The sequence below is a fragment of the Athene cunicularia genome, assembly GCF_003259725.1.
Source record: "Athene cunicularia isolate RWA chromosome 2 unlocalized genomic scaffold, athCun1 chr2_part1, whole genome shotgun sequence".
Lineage (NCBI taxonomy): Eukaryota > Metazoa > Chordata > Aves > Strigiformes > Strigidae > Athene > Athene cunicularia.
The window spans coordinates 21129272-21144751 of NW_020799095.1; the positions used below are offsets into that span (position 1 = coordinate 21129272).

At 39.7% G+C, this 15480-nt stretch overlaps 1 protein-coding gene across 2 annotated transcripts in view; it reads right to left on the minus strand.

Annotated features, from left to right (window-relative positions):
• Positions 1-291: 291 nt before the first annotated feature.
• The window catches only part of BZW2 (basic leucine zipper and W2 domains 2), a 40942-nt gene continuing 25753 nt past the window's right edge, over positions 292-15480 (minus strand). For both annotated transcript variants that reach the window (XM_026842278.1, XM_026842277.1), the window contains exons 8-12: positions 14623-14793; positions 14008-14154; positions 9646-9784; positions 2414-2536; positions 292-748 (exon numbers count right to left, since the gene is read on the minus strand). In XM_026842278.1, coding sequence (XP_026698079.1) covers positions 720-748; positions 2414-2536; positions 9646-9784; positions 14008-14154; positions 14623-14793 — 609 coding nt within the window. In that variant the 3' untranslated portion in view covers positions 292-719. The remainder of the gene's footprint in view (positions 749-2413; positions 2537-9645; positions 9785-14007; positions 14155-14622; positions 14794-15480) is intronic.

The following is a 15480-nucleotide window of genomic DNA, read 5'->3' on the forward strand; positions in this document are numbered from 1 at the left end:
GCATTAATTTTGTACATGCAAAATTTGGACTCCGCAGATTTGTTCCTGTACATTTTCTTTGAATTAATAAATTGAATGAATCAACATATGCTATGGAATCTGGTTAATCTGTTCAAAGTTAAATGGAAATATGGGAATAAAGATTAGACAGTGATCCCAATTAACTATGGATGCTGTTTTTGTGATTTATAAGTTTGAAAACAGTCTCTCGACATCCTTGTATAATTTTCACTTGAAGAGTCATAAAAACTTTGGCAAATTTAGAAAATATACATGCTAACACCACAAAACTAAGATATAAAAGCCATTTATTCAAAAAAATGTGGTGGTGTCAAATCACATACACAAGCCAATATTGAGCTACAAACACAGACCAAACAGTTCTATAAACAGAAATTGGAGTGTTCATATACCATAGTACCTGAAAAAGACCGTTAATAAAAAGGAGTCCATAAGTATTTCATTTCATTTTTTCTATATGGCTCCTTGCTGAATGTCTTTGCCTAAGTTAGTGTACAATGAGCCAGAGGTAGAGTCCCAAGTAAAGCATCTAATGCCTCAGGGCTCCATTAAAAACCTTTATTCTTCTAAACAAAAGGAAAGCCTAGCCTATAGTTTTCTGTATGACACTGAAGTAAAGCCTCTTTGCTTGAACAGGACAACATTCCCAAGCGCATTTGGCATTAACCTAGATTGAGACTGTGCTTTATTGAACCGTCTCAGTTCTCCTCCCCTTCAGACTCCGACTCTAAAAGAGAAGAAAGTAAAACACTTCATGTAAGGTTGCACAAGGACAACGATGTGAGTAGTTCTATAAAAATAACAAGATACCCTTCCAAATTTCAAATGAAAATTTTCATCATACCTAGTACTTCCTAGGAAAGGTTGGCAGATTAAACAGAGTAAGCCAGACAGAAAAGCCCAGCTTCAGAAGACCGAGATCTACTCTGCTACTGTCCACACTGGAGCTCTTAATTTACAGATCTGTTGCTAGAATTTTAACCAGATCACTATGAATTATGCTGGTCTCAGTCTGCAGAGCCAGGCAATGTTTTATCTGAGTTGAATAAAGGAACAGCATTATTTGCTCACTCCTCTAATCTCTACGAGTAGGCTGTACTGCTATAATTCACGAAGCACCCTGTAAATTATCTGCTCTGCAATTATCAATCATCATAATCCAGACTCTCTAGGAAGGCATATATGGTGTTACCATACAGCAGGTATGAAATCCGTACAAACATTTTTTATTATCTGTATAGTATGAGATAAAAGTAATTTCAAAGTGGAAGCAGGAGAAGAAGTAATTTAGAAACTGGAATTTTAGGTGACAACAGTTTTTGTCACCTAAAGCTACTTTGCATCATATTATATTTCTCTCTGTGTTCACCTGACAGGAAAGGGCTTGCTGCCAACAAATATTACACAATAGATCAGAATTCTCAGAGCAAACATGGTCAGCATGTTCTTACACCCACATTTTATTTCCATTTGTAGTGGACTTTGTAATTAAGAACATCTGGCAGAGGGGACATGCAGGAAAGAATAAAAATAAAGAGCAACATAAAGGCATACAAGCAGAAGAGTAAAAGGGGAAAATGCTTAATTAGACCAAGATCACTAGTCCAAAGTCTCAAGTGGGAAAGAAGCTACCATTTTTATACTGCTACCTGCACATGTGAATTGCTGCAGTCTTATCTGCTCCTTGGCATTACTACATATTCCCTTCAAATTTCTAAAATCAATTAAATTAAATGGATGCAAATGAATGCTAATAATTGTATCCTTATCTATTACACGTGGATTGATCTTTCCAACTGATCTGGAATTCCTTTTCAAGACAAAAAAAAGGTAACTTATTTATTCAGTACAAACCAAAGTAATTTCCTATGCAGAACATGAGGGGAAAAAAAAAAAAAGTTAGGGACTAAAACTAGTTCTCCTCCTCAGTAACTGTTTTAAAGCAGTAAATACAGACCACATATCTTAGCCTGATCACTCAGCTAAAAGCAATTTCAGCCTGAAGTAGCACAGGCAGGCTTATGCTATGCTCATGTCACCAGTAGAGATGATAATAGCAGAAAAGGCACTGATACAGAAAACTGTTAGGTTGGGCATGCTAACACCAAGGTACTTCATGCTGTCATCAGTGCAGTTCCTCCCTGCAGAAGCTTAAAGAATTTATCTACAGACAAGTAGTACCCGATGACTTAAGGACTTCATAAGGACACCACAAACATTAAAAAGCAGCAAGTGTTGTTAGGCTTGGGCATGGCTGGAAACAATTTGGAGCAGTCATGTCTGCTGTTTTTTATTCTAAGTCTGCATACTTCATATGCTTGGTACAACTAAAATCTGAAAAAAGAAACTGATTTGCAAAAAGACTACTACAGTTCTTTAAATGAACCCATACCTTCTTCAGCGTTTTGCAGCCACTCCACAAATTTCTTCATCTGATCAAGAAAAACACTTTTGCCTTTAGCAACATGTGCTTCTTTATACCACTTGAGGATAGCTTCTTCACTCAGAACATCAGCTGAAATACAGATCAGTGTTTGTAAAAAATCTATGTATTTTTTAGAGGTTAGAAGATTTTGAACATGAGAAAAATATTTTTAAAGGCAGCATAAAATAAGTTAATATGACCGCAGTAGAACAAGCTTTGCATGAACTGTATTAAGCTACAACTACAGAATATCTGATGCATATAAGAGATTCCAGATGCAATAAAATGTGTAATCTATTAGACTTTTAAAAAGTACCAAATACTGTGCTTCTGTAGTGTTTCTATTCATCTGCTTTAAATTCACCATGTAAGATAGTTGGATTAAAAAAAAAAAAAAAAAAATCAGTCTGCACATCTTATAAGTTGGCCAACAAGAACCTTATGAAGTTCAACAAGGACAAGTGTAAGGTCTTGCACCTGGGAAAACAATCCAGGAGCACAGCACAGGCTGGGATCTACCTGTCTGTGGAGCAGCTCTGTGGTAAGGGACCTGGGAATCCTGGTGGACAGTGAGCTCAATGTGAGAGAGAAGTGTGATGCTGTGACAAAGAAAGCCAAGAGGAAGTTGGGCTGCATCAACAAGGGCATCACCAGCAGAGATAAGTAAGTCATCCCACTCTATTCAGTGCTTGCCAGGCCACACCTGGAATACTGTGTTCAGATCTGATCCCTGCTATACTAAAAAGGGCCACAAAGATGATCAAAGGACTGGGAAGTCTGTCCCCATGAGGAAAGGCTGAGAGAACTGGGTTTGTTCAGCCTTGAGAAGAGAAGGCTTATGGGAGACCTCATCACCATGCTCCAGTATTTAAAGGGTGGCTACAAAGAAGATGGAGACTCCCTTTTCACAAGGAGTAATGGGTACAAGTTACTCCTGAGGAGATTCTGATTGGAAACAAGAGGGAAATTGTTCACCATGAGAACAATCGGCCACTGGAATAATTTTCCCAGGGAAGTGGTGGATTCCCCAACACTGGACACTTACGAGACAGCTGGACACAGTGCAGGGCCATCTTGTTTAGACCATGCTTTTGGCAAGAAAGGTTGGATCAGATGATCCTTGAGGTCCTTTCCAAGCTGGTATTCTGTGATTCTGAGTTGCCACAGCAAGAAATACCATGCTTTTTCTTGATGTTGGATCACAGAACTGTTCATGGTTCTAGAAATCTATAGTGATAGACACCTCCTGACTAAATAGTTAAAAGACAGCTGGTAGGGATTTTCTGCAACTATTTTTTCCTGAAAGCTTTATATTGGTTTTAGCTAGTAAGTTTTAAGGTCACTATTCAGACCACACATTTTAAGGGACTGGCTCAAGATGGACAGCACAGCTAACATTTTTATGTCAAGCATCAAGAACAAAATAGCTATCAGTGGAATGTGAAGCTGAGTACAATTCAGAATAAAGAAATTCTAATAAACAGGAAGGACACATTGTTTCCAACAGATGCAAATTTAGGCCTAGTAACAGACCTCCAGCCCCAGGAACAAAGCTCCTGTGATCCAGCCAAACCAAGTATCTCAGTAATTGATGGCTGTGGAGGCAAAATCTGGGATCCACAATGGCATTTTGGCAGTTATGTAATGCAAGAGGCAAGAACACACACAACAAAGAAATGCCAACACCCCCTCCCCCCCCCCCCCGTACTATGAAAAGACTAAAGACAGCTTTCTACATCTCACTAAAATTTCCATTCTTTTTGTTTTTGAAGAAACTTCCCTCCCTTGCTCTGCAAAATCAACACATTTTGAGCTCTTCACTGGTTCCTTGAGCTCCTTGGTGCCATTCCACCCATTGGGTATTTGCTTGCTGAAGCACCAGTCCTGACCATCACCTTCTTCAGCCTAAAGGTTATAGCAGAGGTGGCAGGGAAAGGAAGAAGACAAACTGAAGTTAATTACACCAAAATCCTAAAGCATCTGATCAAATGAGACAGAGTAGACACATTTCACATATGCTGTTGAATAACAAACAGATGGAAGCAACAAGGGATATGCTGGAACTTAATCAAAACTATCCCAAGACATCCAACAGTAATTGAATATGAAGTCTTCCTGAAAATCTGGAATTTAGTGAGTATGCGTGACTGGAAGTTACCTTGTCTCTAAGGCACTTTTTGAAAATAAAAACCTGTTCTGCAGTTTGCTGCAACTGACAGTAAGCTGCAAACACAGGGAAAACAGAACTGCACTGGCTCTCTGTGCTTTTTTCAGTACATATGAAGTTGTGCTTCGTGAACCGTATAAGTGGCACATAAAGCTGTATCCTCCTGAAATCACAACCCACCACAACGAACTTTTCTCCTGTGCAACAGAAACGCTGAAGCTAAGGAAGAGGTTTCAAACAGGCTGCATAAAGTACTTGCCAGTAGACGTTAGCAGCAGCTCAAAGGCATTACAGCATCTAACATCAGGATTTTCAATTAACAAGCACGAAAATATTTCACATGGACTCTCATGAAACCGAAGTTTAATCCTTGAATGTAAAAAGCTTACGTTCACCACAGAGTCCTGAATTTCACACAACCACACCTGCAGAATTACTCAGGGTGTGACATGTGTTATAATCCTTAGGGACAGGCAAAGAAAATCAGAATAATTTCAGAAAAAAAAACAACAACATAAAAAAAAAAAAAAAAAATTGAGCAACCCCCTTCTGGGGCTCTTGGGCATTGTAAACATTTATAAACACAAAGCTGTTGCACAGAAAAAGCTGCAGAAGCCTGTTGCTGCATTACAGTCCATATTATGATACTGTACAAGGAAGCACTGTGAGGTAGACACATATCTCAGTCTAACAGTAATAGGATTTAAGTTTAATTTTTGGATTTGCAGACTGTAAGCTCAATGGGTTTCTTGCCAAAGAGGACAGGGAAACTTCTCCCTCCTGCTCCAAAACTCCAAACCTGATAATAGCAGTGTGCAATCTCACTGTGTGCCTTGAAGATTAAAACATTCTCAGGTTAGGGGGATGAAAAATTTGGCTGTATATAACTCCATAGCAATAAGCCTCCTACACTAACAGATGAGAAAAAAAATGCATTCAACTACAAAAAAGAGGACAACTGCAACTCCTTTCACTTCTGAGCAATATTATTTGTAATACATTCATGCCTCCAGTGCTCATAAGAGATGACATTATCCTGTCAGCACAGAGATGCTCAATTAAACAATCATGCAGGACAGGGTGTAGCTAATGATACCTCTAGGTATGCAATGGGAACACTGGGCGGGGGGGGGAACAGGAGCAGGAAGGGAATGATTTATTTTGTGTGTATATATATATATATAGAGAGAGAGAGAGAGAGAGTTATTCGTCATTAAAGTTGATTATAGATATATTTTAACATATGAAGCTGAACACTGTGATTTGTGAGTGTGTGCACATCATTTGCACTGCAGTCCCAGGTGATGCCAGCCCCAGAAAGCTGGGTTTCCTGCAGGTGCAGCCAACTGCCACTCAAACCTCCCACGGCCAGAGCCTCCAGGGATGTCCCTCGTGAAACGCTGAAGCTGGAGAGCAGAGACACCAAAGACCCCAGTGTCTTTACTGCAGGGTTAACTGGAAAAGTTACTTGAAGTTCAGGTCTCAGCTTTGTACTAAATCACCCAGTTCAAATGAATTTCTGCTTTCAACTCAAACTGCATAGCCATCGGCAGTAAAGGGAAAAGCACAATCTGTCAGCTGCCACCACAGTCAATCAATCTGCAAAATTCAACTCTATTGCAGCTAACTCAGTTGGGAGGACAGAGCCTTAAGGCAAGGGCTCTTTCAATGCAAGGAATGTCACCCACAGTAGAGTTATAGTCTTAATGGCTTTTTTTTTTTTTCTGGGAAAGTTTTGCATCCAGTACCAAAATAAAGTACTTGAATAATGAAGATAAAGACAATTGTGTTCCATCAAAAACCAAAACTTGTGTATTGAGTGGAACTTGAAGATTCTATTCTTATAAAGTGGAGGATTTCTGCAGCATTTGAGAAGACAGTCTGCATCGTTTGGTTAGAACACCTCCGTACTGTAGAAAAGTATCTCTGAGGCCTAATTATGCTGCTATTTCACATGTACTTGTGATTCTTTTTGGTATTTTGTAAACGTTGCTTTGAATTCTAATGCAGAAGTACACAGAGGCTTTGTGCCTGCTAAGGATGTTTGCTGTTCAAAGGGTCAAAGGATCCTCATGAAAGGAATGGTTATTAAATTCAATAGTGTCAAGATTTCACATTTGAAATTTTCAGGTTGGATGCAAGCTAAAAGAGGAGATTCTGCAAATGAATATGATATATAGCATGTAATTCAATAACAATACTTATTCTATCCACAGTTAAGGGACACACTCCAACATGGAACAGACTAAAAATAACATATATTTTACAATGCAAGCATAACTATCAAGGAGGCTGGCAAAATTATTAGATGTCACTCACGAGAATTCAGTAATTTTTATTCTCCAACTGGCTGTTAGATTATTGGTCACAATGCAGCTGGCAGATTTACAATTGCACTGGCTTTAAGTGATAACCAGAGAAGCAACATCATAGCCAGGGATCAGTACAGTACTGGACAGTTTATTTTTCCCTATAGTGTACCAAGTACACAACAATGTAATAATAATGTCAACAAACTTTAACTGACTACAGAACTTCTTTTGCAGATTATACCTACAAGCTGTTAAGAAGCTGCTACCACATAAGGAAAAACAAGGCTTGAGCTTTCCTTGCGAGAAAAGTGGAAATTCCTCCTCATTTAAGAGACAGAATAAAAAACCCGAAACAACACACGCTTTCAAGGCCTTCTAGGTGCTAACGAGCCCCACTGTTTCTGTTAGTATGTTTAAGTATTTCCAGGTAATTACCAGAAAAGTAATGCAAGGGCTATTTTATGATGGAAACACGGGAAAGGTTTAAATAAAAGATGCTGGACATGCTGATGAGAGTATTTGTCAAACTATGATTGGTGCTTGGTGCCTATGATCACTGATGACTATGCTCAGGAAGCACTCCCTCATGAGTGATAAGCAATAAACTGTCCATATTCATACTGGTAGATAGCTGCACTTCTGTCTGCCCATCCACAGACACTTCAGATGTCTTTATTTGTCACTAGAAGTTTCATACCCTGAAACCTCTCTAGATCCTGTACAGATTACACCTGAAGCAAACCAGAAAGGGGAACACAGGTGTCTGTTTTTCCCTCACCACCAACATAGCCAGTACTAGCTTTTGGGGGCTGTTTTGTTTTAGGAAACAGAAGATAGGCCATCATCAGTAAATTACAATAAAGTGTATGTCTCTAAAAAGACTTGATGGCTTGTTTCTAGTGGATAGGTGTGAATTGAGGAGAAGGAGAGGGTGAGACCTACCAGCACTGAAACTAAGTAGAGGCAAGCAGCATGACTCTGGACAAGCCAAAGCCATAAGCCATTAAAGCTAGATAACAACACATGGGATAATCAGGAATTGAAGGACTAGTGCTCCAAGAATCTTCCCTGGTTAATGCAGCAGCAGTCCTCACCTAATGGACACTGTTTAACTCCAAAGCTGCCCTAAATAGACAGAGCTGATGACTCCCTTATTGTGTCCAGCACTGAGAAGGGCCCTATGGCTAGTGGCTGTAAAGTCAGGTGAGCAGTTGCCAGTAGGCAAACAGGGCAGATTCAGCTTCAGCCTAAACTGAGCCAGGAAGGGCTGGCAGCTGTGCCACTGCATGACTGCATCAAATGGCAAAGAGGCAGGTGCACTGGCACGCCTGCCCCAGCTATTCCAGGCAGGAATACAGGCACAGCAAGTACTGGACATGCTGGACACACTGAACTCACAGCTTCCACCAACAGGCCGTACACTAGCTCCAAACACTCTTCTAGACATCATGTGAATCCTAAACAACATTTTGGCACCTGTAGTGCTGAGACTAAAGTCTTTTCACCCTTCCTAACAAGCCTGCCCAAGTACTTCTCCAAAGTCAGAACAGGAGCACACAGGGTGAATGGAGTAGATGGGAACTGGGTTCTTGGAGCCCGTTAAGTTTAATGTACAATTTAGTGACTTGTTTTCTCTTTTGAGAATACTTTGTAATGTCAGTGTTGTCCTTGAATACTAACACAGTAATGAGGGAATCCTACACAAGACTGTTTCTGGTTTAACCATCACTTATGGTCTGAGTGCACTGCAGTTACAGTATCCATTCTCCATGTCTGAAGTTTTTTTCCAAAGAAAATGGAATAAAGTGATTGCTACAGGCTGCAGCTTCAACTTTATCCTCAGTCATTAATAGTGTTTACAAATTGTAGCATTTGAGGGCAGAGGGACAAGGTGTATATTGTTTTTTCATATGATCACTGAGGCCATGCTATACTGACACAAGGATAGAAATAAATCCACATGATTCACTTCTGCCTCTGAAGCCATGAAATTATTTTAACAGTCTGAACTCATTTGCCTTGAACATGTACCTGGACATCAGGGTGAACAAAGATCAATATTGGGTTTCTACTCCTGATTTTTCTCCTTCAACTACTTATAGCAAGAATGTCAGAACAAACTGTTTGGCAGCCACCCATCACATGCAGTGCAAGACCATTAGTCTCTATGACAACCTGATCAGAATAAACTTTCAAAGAAATCAACTTCACAATAAAATTTAAATCCTTCAAACTATGGCACCTGCAAGAAACTGGAAGGGAAAGGAAAAGAAGAATAAGGAAAGCTCTTTCTGGCAGGTAGGGAGTACAAAAAAAACCCCACAAACCTGAAAAATCTTCCTGCCGAGAGGGTCTGCAATTTCAAGGTTTCTTAAATTCAAGCTTTAATCTACTTCTTAAAGCTGCCAGAAATTTATAGAAATGTCTTCCTAGAACTGGTTTTATACAAGGACTAAACTGCACTTGAACAGACTGTGGCTGATGCTTGGATTCTGCTCACACTTCCTGACTACAGGATAAACACAACCGAGAGAGAAGGGCTTGTTTCGGCTTTTCCTCCTCCTTCGAACTATCAAAGCACAATGTATTTCAGAGTTCAGCTCCAACACAACCTTCTCATATGCAATACCCAGAAAATGTCTGTAAGCTATTACATTGTAGGGGAGTGGTTGGCATAGAGAATACACTCCCAGTATACAACATTGGACATAGACTTTTACCTTTATAAAAGAGTACCACTATCTTCTGAAAGGCTTTCATGAAGTGGATGTTGTCATAACAGTACTCCTGCACCTTCTGGAGAAGAATCAGCTCTGACTGGCCTTGAGTGCTGAACACAGCAAGCAGTGGGGCGTATTGCTGAAAAGAAGAGAGTAAAAAATAAAATGCATGTCAGTATACTGAAAATAAAAATAAACAACTGAAATTTTTTAATGTATGCATCATGAATTTCATCCCTGAAAATCTGTTTCACTGAAAACTTATTTACTTGCCATCTGCATTTACTTAAACACATAAATGCATATACATAAATATCCATGAGCTTTTGTAAGATGCACTTGCTGCATGCTGTGAGCTAAAAAATCTGTACCACTTATAGATACTGAATTCTGTAAAACCAATTTATAAAGTCCATGCCTTGAAGTACTGCTGTTTGTCCATTTCACAAAGTTGCACATGCTGCTGATCCAGAAGTGATGCTGCATTGATGTTCATAATGCAAGACATCCAAGGATGAAGTTCATAAAAATAAAAGTCTTTAATTTCATTGGGGTTTCAGAAGTCCCTGGAAATTGGATTAAATTAAACTAACTGTGACCAAGTGTCATTATTTTTTCTCATTATCACCATCAGAGTGTCATGACAACCTTTACTTTGATAAACAGAAACTTAAAGCACAGTATTAACTGCTAATGTTATTCTGACAAGACAGTAGATGCACATTTAATTTTTTCCCCCCAGAGTTTATTAATATAATAAAAGATAAAACAAACCATTTTTTTGTTATGCAATTTTTCCCCCTCTTATTTCAGATCTTAATATTGAAAATTACATTAAAGGACAATACCCTGTTCATTCTTTCCTTAAAAACTACAGTATTTACATATATATCTCTCTAATTTCTTTTCCTGTTAGCCTGTGATGAGACCAGCTAAGACTGCAATCTTAAATTTATGGTAATATTAAGAGCATTTTTCAGAGCTGTAGCCTTGATCTTCAGAGCCCCTGGCCAAATATACATAAAGCTTACTATTTAAACTGTTCTTGCACTGATCAGCTCAGCCCTTCTTCAACATTTTCAGTAACACTCTGGCATTTTTCAGCTGGATTTGCAATGGCCTGATATCACAGAGTTCTGGTATGTGTGACCAGGGCTGCCAATGGATGTGGTCAGGTAACAAACGACCCATCACCAGCAGCACTGATGGATACCTTCCAAAGTACCTCCACTTCAGGACTTCTCTACGAGAGGCTAAATGATGAGGATTTTAATCAACATGATCCATGGAAAAAACTATTAAAATGTATGAAAAACAACTGAAATTTGAAAGGTTGGTTCAGAGTGCCTTTTGCAAAATAATTATCAACTATTAATTTGAAGAAAGGGAGAGAAAAAAATCGTACTGCAACAAGAGCAGCTAGGCTGGCAGACAGTATTATTGCTTGGAAGAAACTCCCTACAAAGTAAGTATGAGAAATTACTAGATGTAGCTAACACCAGAGGTTGGGTTTTTCCACTTATGAGAAGTATAGCCACATCTTTAGAAAAAACGTTACTGTTTTGGTAGAAGCACTACAAAATTTGTGCAGGCTTTGGGTAGCAAGACTCCCTCTTTCTCCGCTTTTGACCCTTGAAGCATCCTGTGGGCATCTATGCAAGTTACAAGGAGGCAGGGCAATGTACATTGCAGATCATTTATTTAACAGCCTCAGCAGAACCCCCTCCCATCCACAGGTTTGTGAATTGCTGCTATCTATAAGCATCGAGTAATTAGTAATAAAAATCCTATATTTTCCGTTTAGAAGATATCTTCATTTTGCCACATCTGACCGACTCTCTTCATATTCCTCTCTCACTCCTAAACTGGTACAGACTTAAAATTGTAAGTTTCAAAAGTGTCCAACTGCTTAAGGAACCATAAAATTAGCTGCTTCTCATTGCTGGCTGAGCCAAGAGGCATTATTTTCCTTTTGCCTTGGGTTAGGTAGCAGCAGGTTGCAGCTGCGGTGTCATGAAGCTCACACCACAGCCTTGCCTGCAGTGCACATTGTCTGGAAGATTCTCCCCACCCACAGGGAATGTCTCTTCCCTGCACTGGAGGTGGCCTATGGGCTAAGCCTCCGGTGTCATAATGAGGTTACTGGGACAATGAAGAGCTTATCCTGTTAAGATTCAGGGTTTAACAGCTTGCCCTGTCTCCTCCTGAGTTCAGCTCCTGGTAGTCCTGCCATGTGGATGGCACATGTAGCATTTACAGGTTCATGGCTGCTCAGCACCTCCATTAGGAAGCCACCCATTCAGTATGGCTTGTTAAGAATGGTAAACTAGGTCAGTATTCTGTGCCTTGACACATCTTTTCAGGGGTCCCTCATATACAGCTTAATAAAATAAATCCGATGAATTCGAGACTGGTACCCAGATGTCAAAGCTTTGGGAACTGTGCCTTGTGAAAGTTATGCATCAGGTGCAGCCATACAAGAATAAATCCCACCACCTCGCATGTCAAGTATGTATTTATACGTATCCTGACTCATGCCACCAGGGCAAGACAACTCCATGTTGACACACAGGAGGGAAGAGGAACTAGGCTCTGGGTCACTCTAACAGCGCTGACCTGATTTCTGGAGTTGGCTCACACATTGGGTCAGCTGACAGCCCAAAGAGAGGAATCCAAGATCTGTTTCTACCTATCATAGAGGAAGGATGTGAAACAAATGCTGTTCCTTTTTGAACACTGAAATGTAAAGCAGCAGCTAGCAAAGTCTAAATTTCTATTTCTACTGTTAAAATCTTACAGGTAAGTGCAAATAGTAAATACCCCATACAAATTTGTCTTCTGTTTTCATACAGTGGATGTAGCTAGAAAGATGCCTATGACAGAGACAAGACGTTTTACATAATTTAGTGGGATTACATACAGAGCTGATGGCTTGGGTCAGTGAGATGCTCAGGACTACGCATTCAGTGAACAGTATTTGTACAAAGCCAGCTATGTTTCTCTTTTTCCAATGTTCAGATCTTCCAAAAAAGTGTTTGTTAATCTGCCCTGCAGTACTGGACAATAAATCTCAATGGATACTCTGTTATGACTCAAAGAGATATAATCAATTTTTACATCAAAAGAACAAGAAAAACAATGTCTCTCCTTCTGGAAACCATCTCATCTTTGTACTGCTATCTGGGTCACTTGAGAAGACTTGAAGGCATTCAATTTTACCATCAAAGACTACACAAGATCCCAAGGGACTGTATTTCTAGGATGACTGATTGGGAAACCAAATTCAGATGAAAGGACAGCAGTAGTAGGAGCTAAACCAATATGGGAACTCCAAGTATGGAGAGGCATCCAATATGAAGAAGAAAGGAAATCAGATCAAGCTTAAAAACCATTTTGCCATAAAGAATTACAGACTGTTTTTGTCCTAGGGCAAATCTTTGCAGCCCTGGCTGTAAGGGAGTATTCTCTTGCTCACAGTTTACCAGCTTAATTCTGCTGAAAGTCTCTCTGCCTCTTCTCATTTCAAGTGTACTGCACTGTAAATCCTTCAGACTTAGATGAGGAATATCAGCCATAGCAATGACTGATGCCTCTGCACTGGTTTTAGGTTTTGAGTTGGTTTTTTTTTTTTCCACTCCAAGGTCATAAAGAGTTTTTTGTACCAATGTGCAGCTGTGATACTGCAATCTGTCACCACTTAAGAAACTACAGCCTGTCTTCCTTCATGTTCAGTTCTCCCATCAACAAGGACAGTACCTGGATCAAAGAGTATCCACACTGTACAGTGTACATGCTCTCAAGCCAGCTCCTGGCATATTAGTTGGCAAGTCAGTGAGTATCCAGCTCCGCGACAGTCAACATTGGCAACAACCATTTCACAGATTCTAAGATCAGCAGTCCTGCCTGGATCTAACCAACACTGCACAAAGCCAGCACAGGTGCGGCCTCACCATGCTCCCAAACTTCTTTGCTTCTGGCAAAGACACTGCAAAGGCAGTTCCTGCAGGCTTACTAGTCAGGTCTGAGCAGAGTTGAGTCTCAGCATTTGCTTAGTATGATCCCCAAGGCACGGAGCCTCTCAGGATCCAGCACACTGAGAAAGCACAAAGCAGAGGTGCTCAAGGCTGCAACCACCTCAGTTTGCTCTGTCTCTCTGCACTGTATGTCTCAGGGTATTCAACAGCCCTAACTACCTCAACTTTGTATTTATTTGACTAAAGGGGAAGGGACTATACACAGTACTTGGTGTATTCAGTGCCAGCCCTCAAAACTCTAAATCTCCTGGATTTAAACAAGTAAATTTGAATAGAATGTACTCTGTTAATCCACAGCAGCCCTTCCACTCTTCATCCATACACGCACCTTTAGATGTTTGAGGGCTTGCTCTGCAACCAGCTCTTCCTTCTTGTTCCATTCCACAGCATTCATGACACAGGTCCACAGGAGACCAATCACTGCTGGCTCTGGCAGCTCATTTCTTTTCATTTCCTCTTTTACATAAAGCACTACCTGGAGCAGGAAATAAACTGGTGTCTTAAGCAACATTTCCACACAACCAGAAACAATGCTGACTTAACAAATACTCACAGTCATTTACAAATAAGACTATGGTATAGAAGTAGTAAGATTAGAACAAGAGTAATAAAAAGGAAGCATTTAGCATGGTTTTATTTAGCAACATTATTACTTACCTAAAAATTTTGTCCCTCCCCTCCAATCTAACAGTTAATGCAGTTAAATGAAATACATTCTGATCAAGTATAACTGAACAAAATACCCCAAACCCCATAGTCAGTTGCACTTGCAATCCAGAGGATGTTTTGTTGCTTTAGTCTTAAGCACAGAGTAAGCTGATGAAAAAATTAAAGAAAAACAGAGGAAATCTATGAGGTGCTCGTAGCTGTTCCTCTGTACCTATTCTTGATTTAAGTCATCGACTATTATGATATAAACAGAAGTTATAGAAAAACCCACTACCTCTTTAATCGGGCATTCCTGAGAGAGACGTTCTTGTAGCTCTTTTTGAAGTTCTTTACGAGTTCCCAGTGACTGCTGAACTCTAAGGAAATCTGAGAGCTCTTTTAGACCTGCTTCAGTAAAATACTTGGCAAAATGGTCCACATTCTGCCGGTTGGCTGGAAATAGTTCCTAAAAAGACAGGAATGTTCTCTGTTAAATAAATAACAAACTATGATGCTTGACAGAATGGAAGGAACATTTCTGAAGGATGAAAAAGGGGGAATCACCTTCTACTGCAATTAAAAGTCAGTGCTTGTATTAACACTGGAAAAGTCAACATTTAGTTAATAATGTTGCGTTTCATTATTGTGAAGGGAAAAATGGTCAATTACACAAAAAATATAACATCCTCTCCACATGAAGTACATTTACTTATGAATTTACTTAAGATGTCTCTCAAAACAGTCCTCAGAGAAACTCTCCCTTTGGCAGATTTGAAGAGTCTTGTAGGGAAAGTACAAAGGAATAGATGGTAAAGCCATTATACACAAAGAACATTTACCAAGCCCTCCCATTGCATCCACACATTCAACTCTTGAGAAAAATACACTTAGCAATAATATATGGCCCAGGCACCCTGGCCAGACGTTGCCACTCTGCTGACCAATGGTTACCACTAACGTGTCATTTAACAAAAATCACAAAATCCACTATGTACTGTTAACATTAACACCTGCACGCTTTTCTAATTCAAAGACACTGTCAATCTATGATATATGAAGGTCCAGCTACTTAGAATAGTTAAAATCATTCTTAAAAATTGCTATAGCAAATGCCCCATATTGGCAAGGATTCAATGGCATTTGCTTAACATCC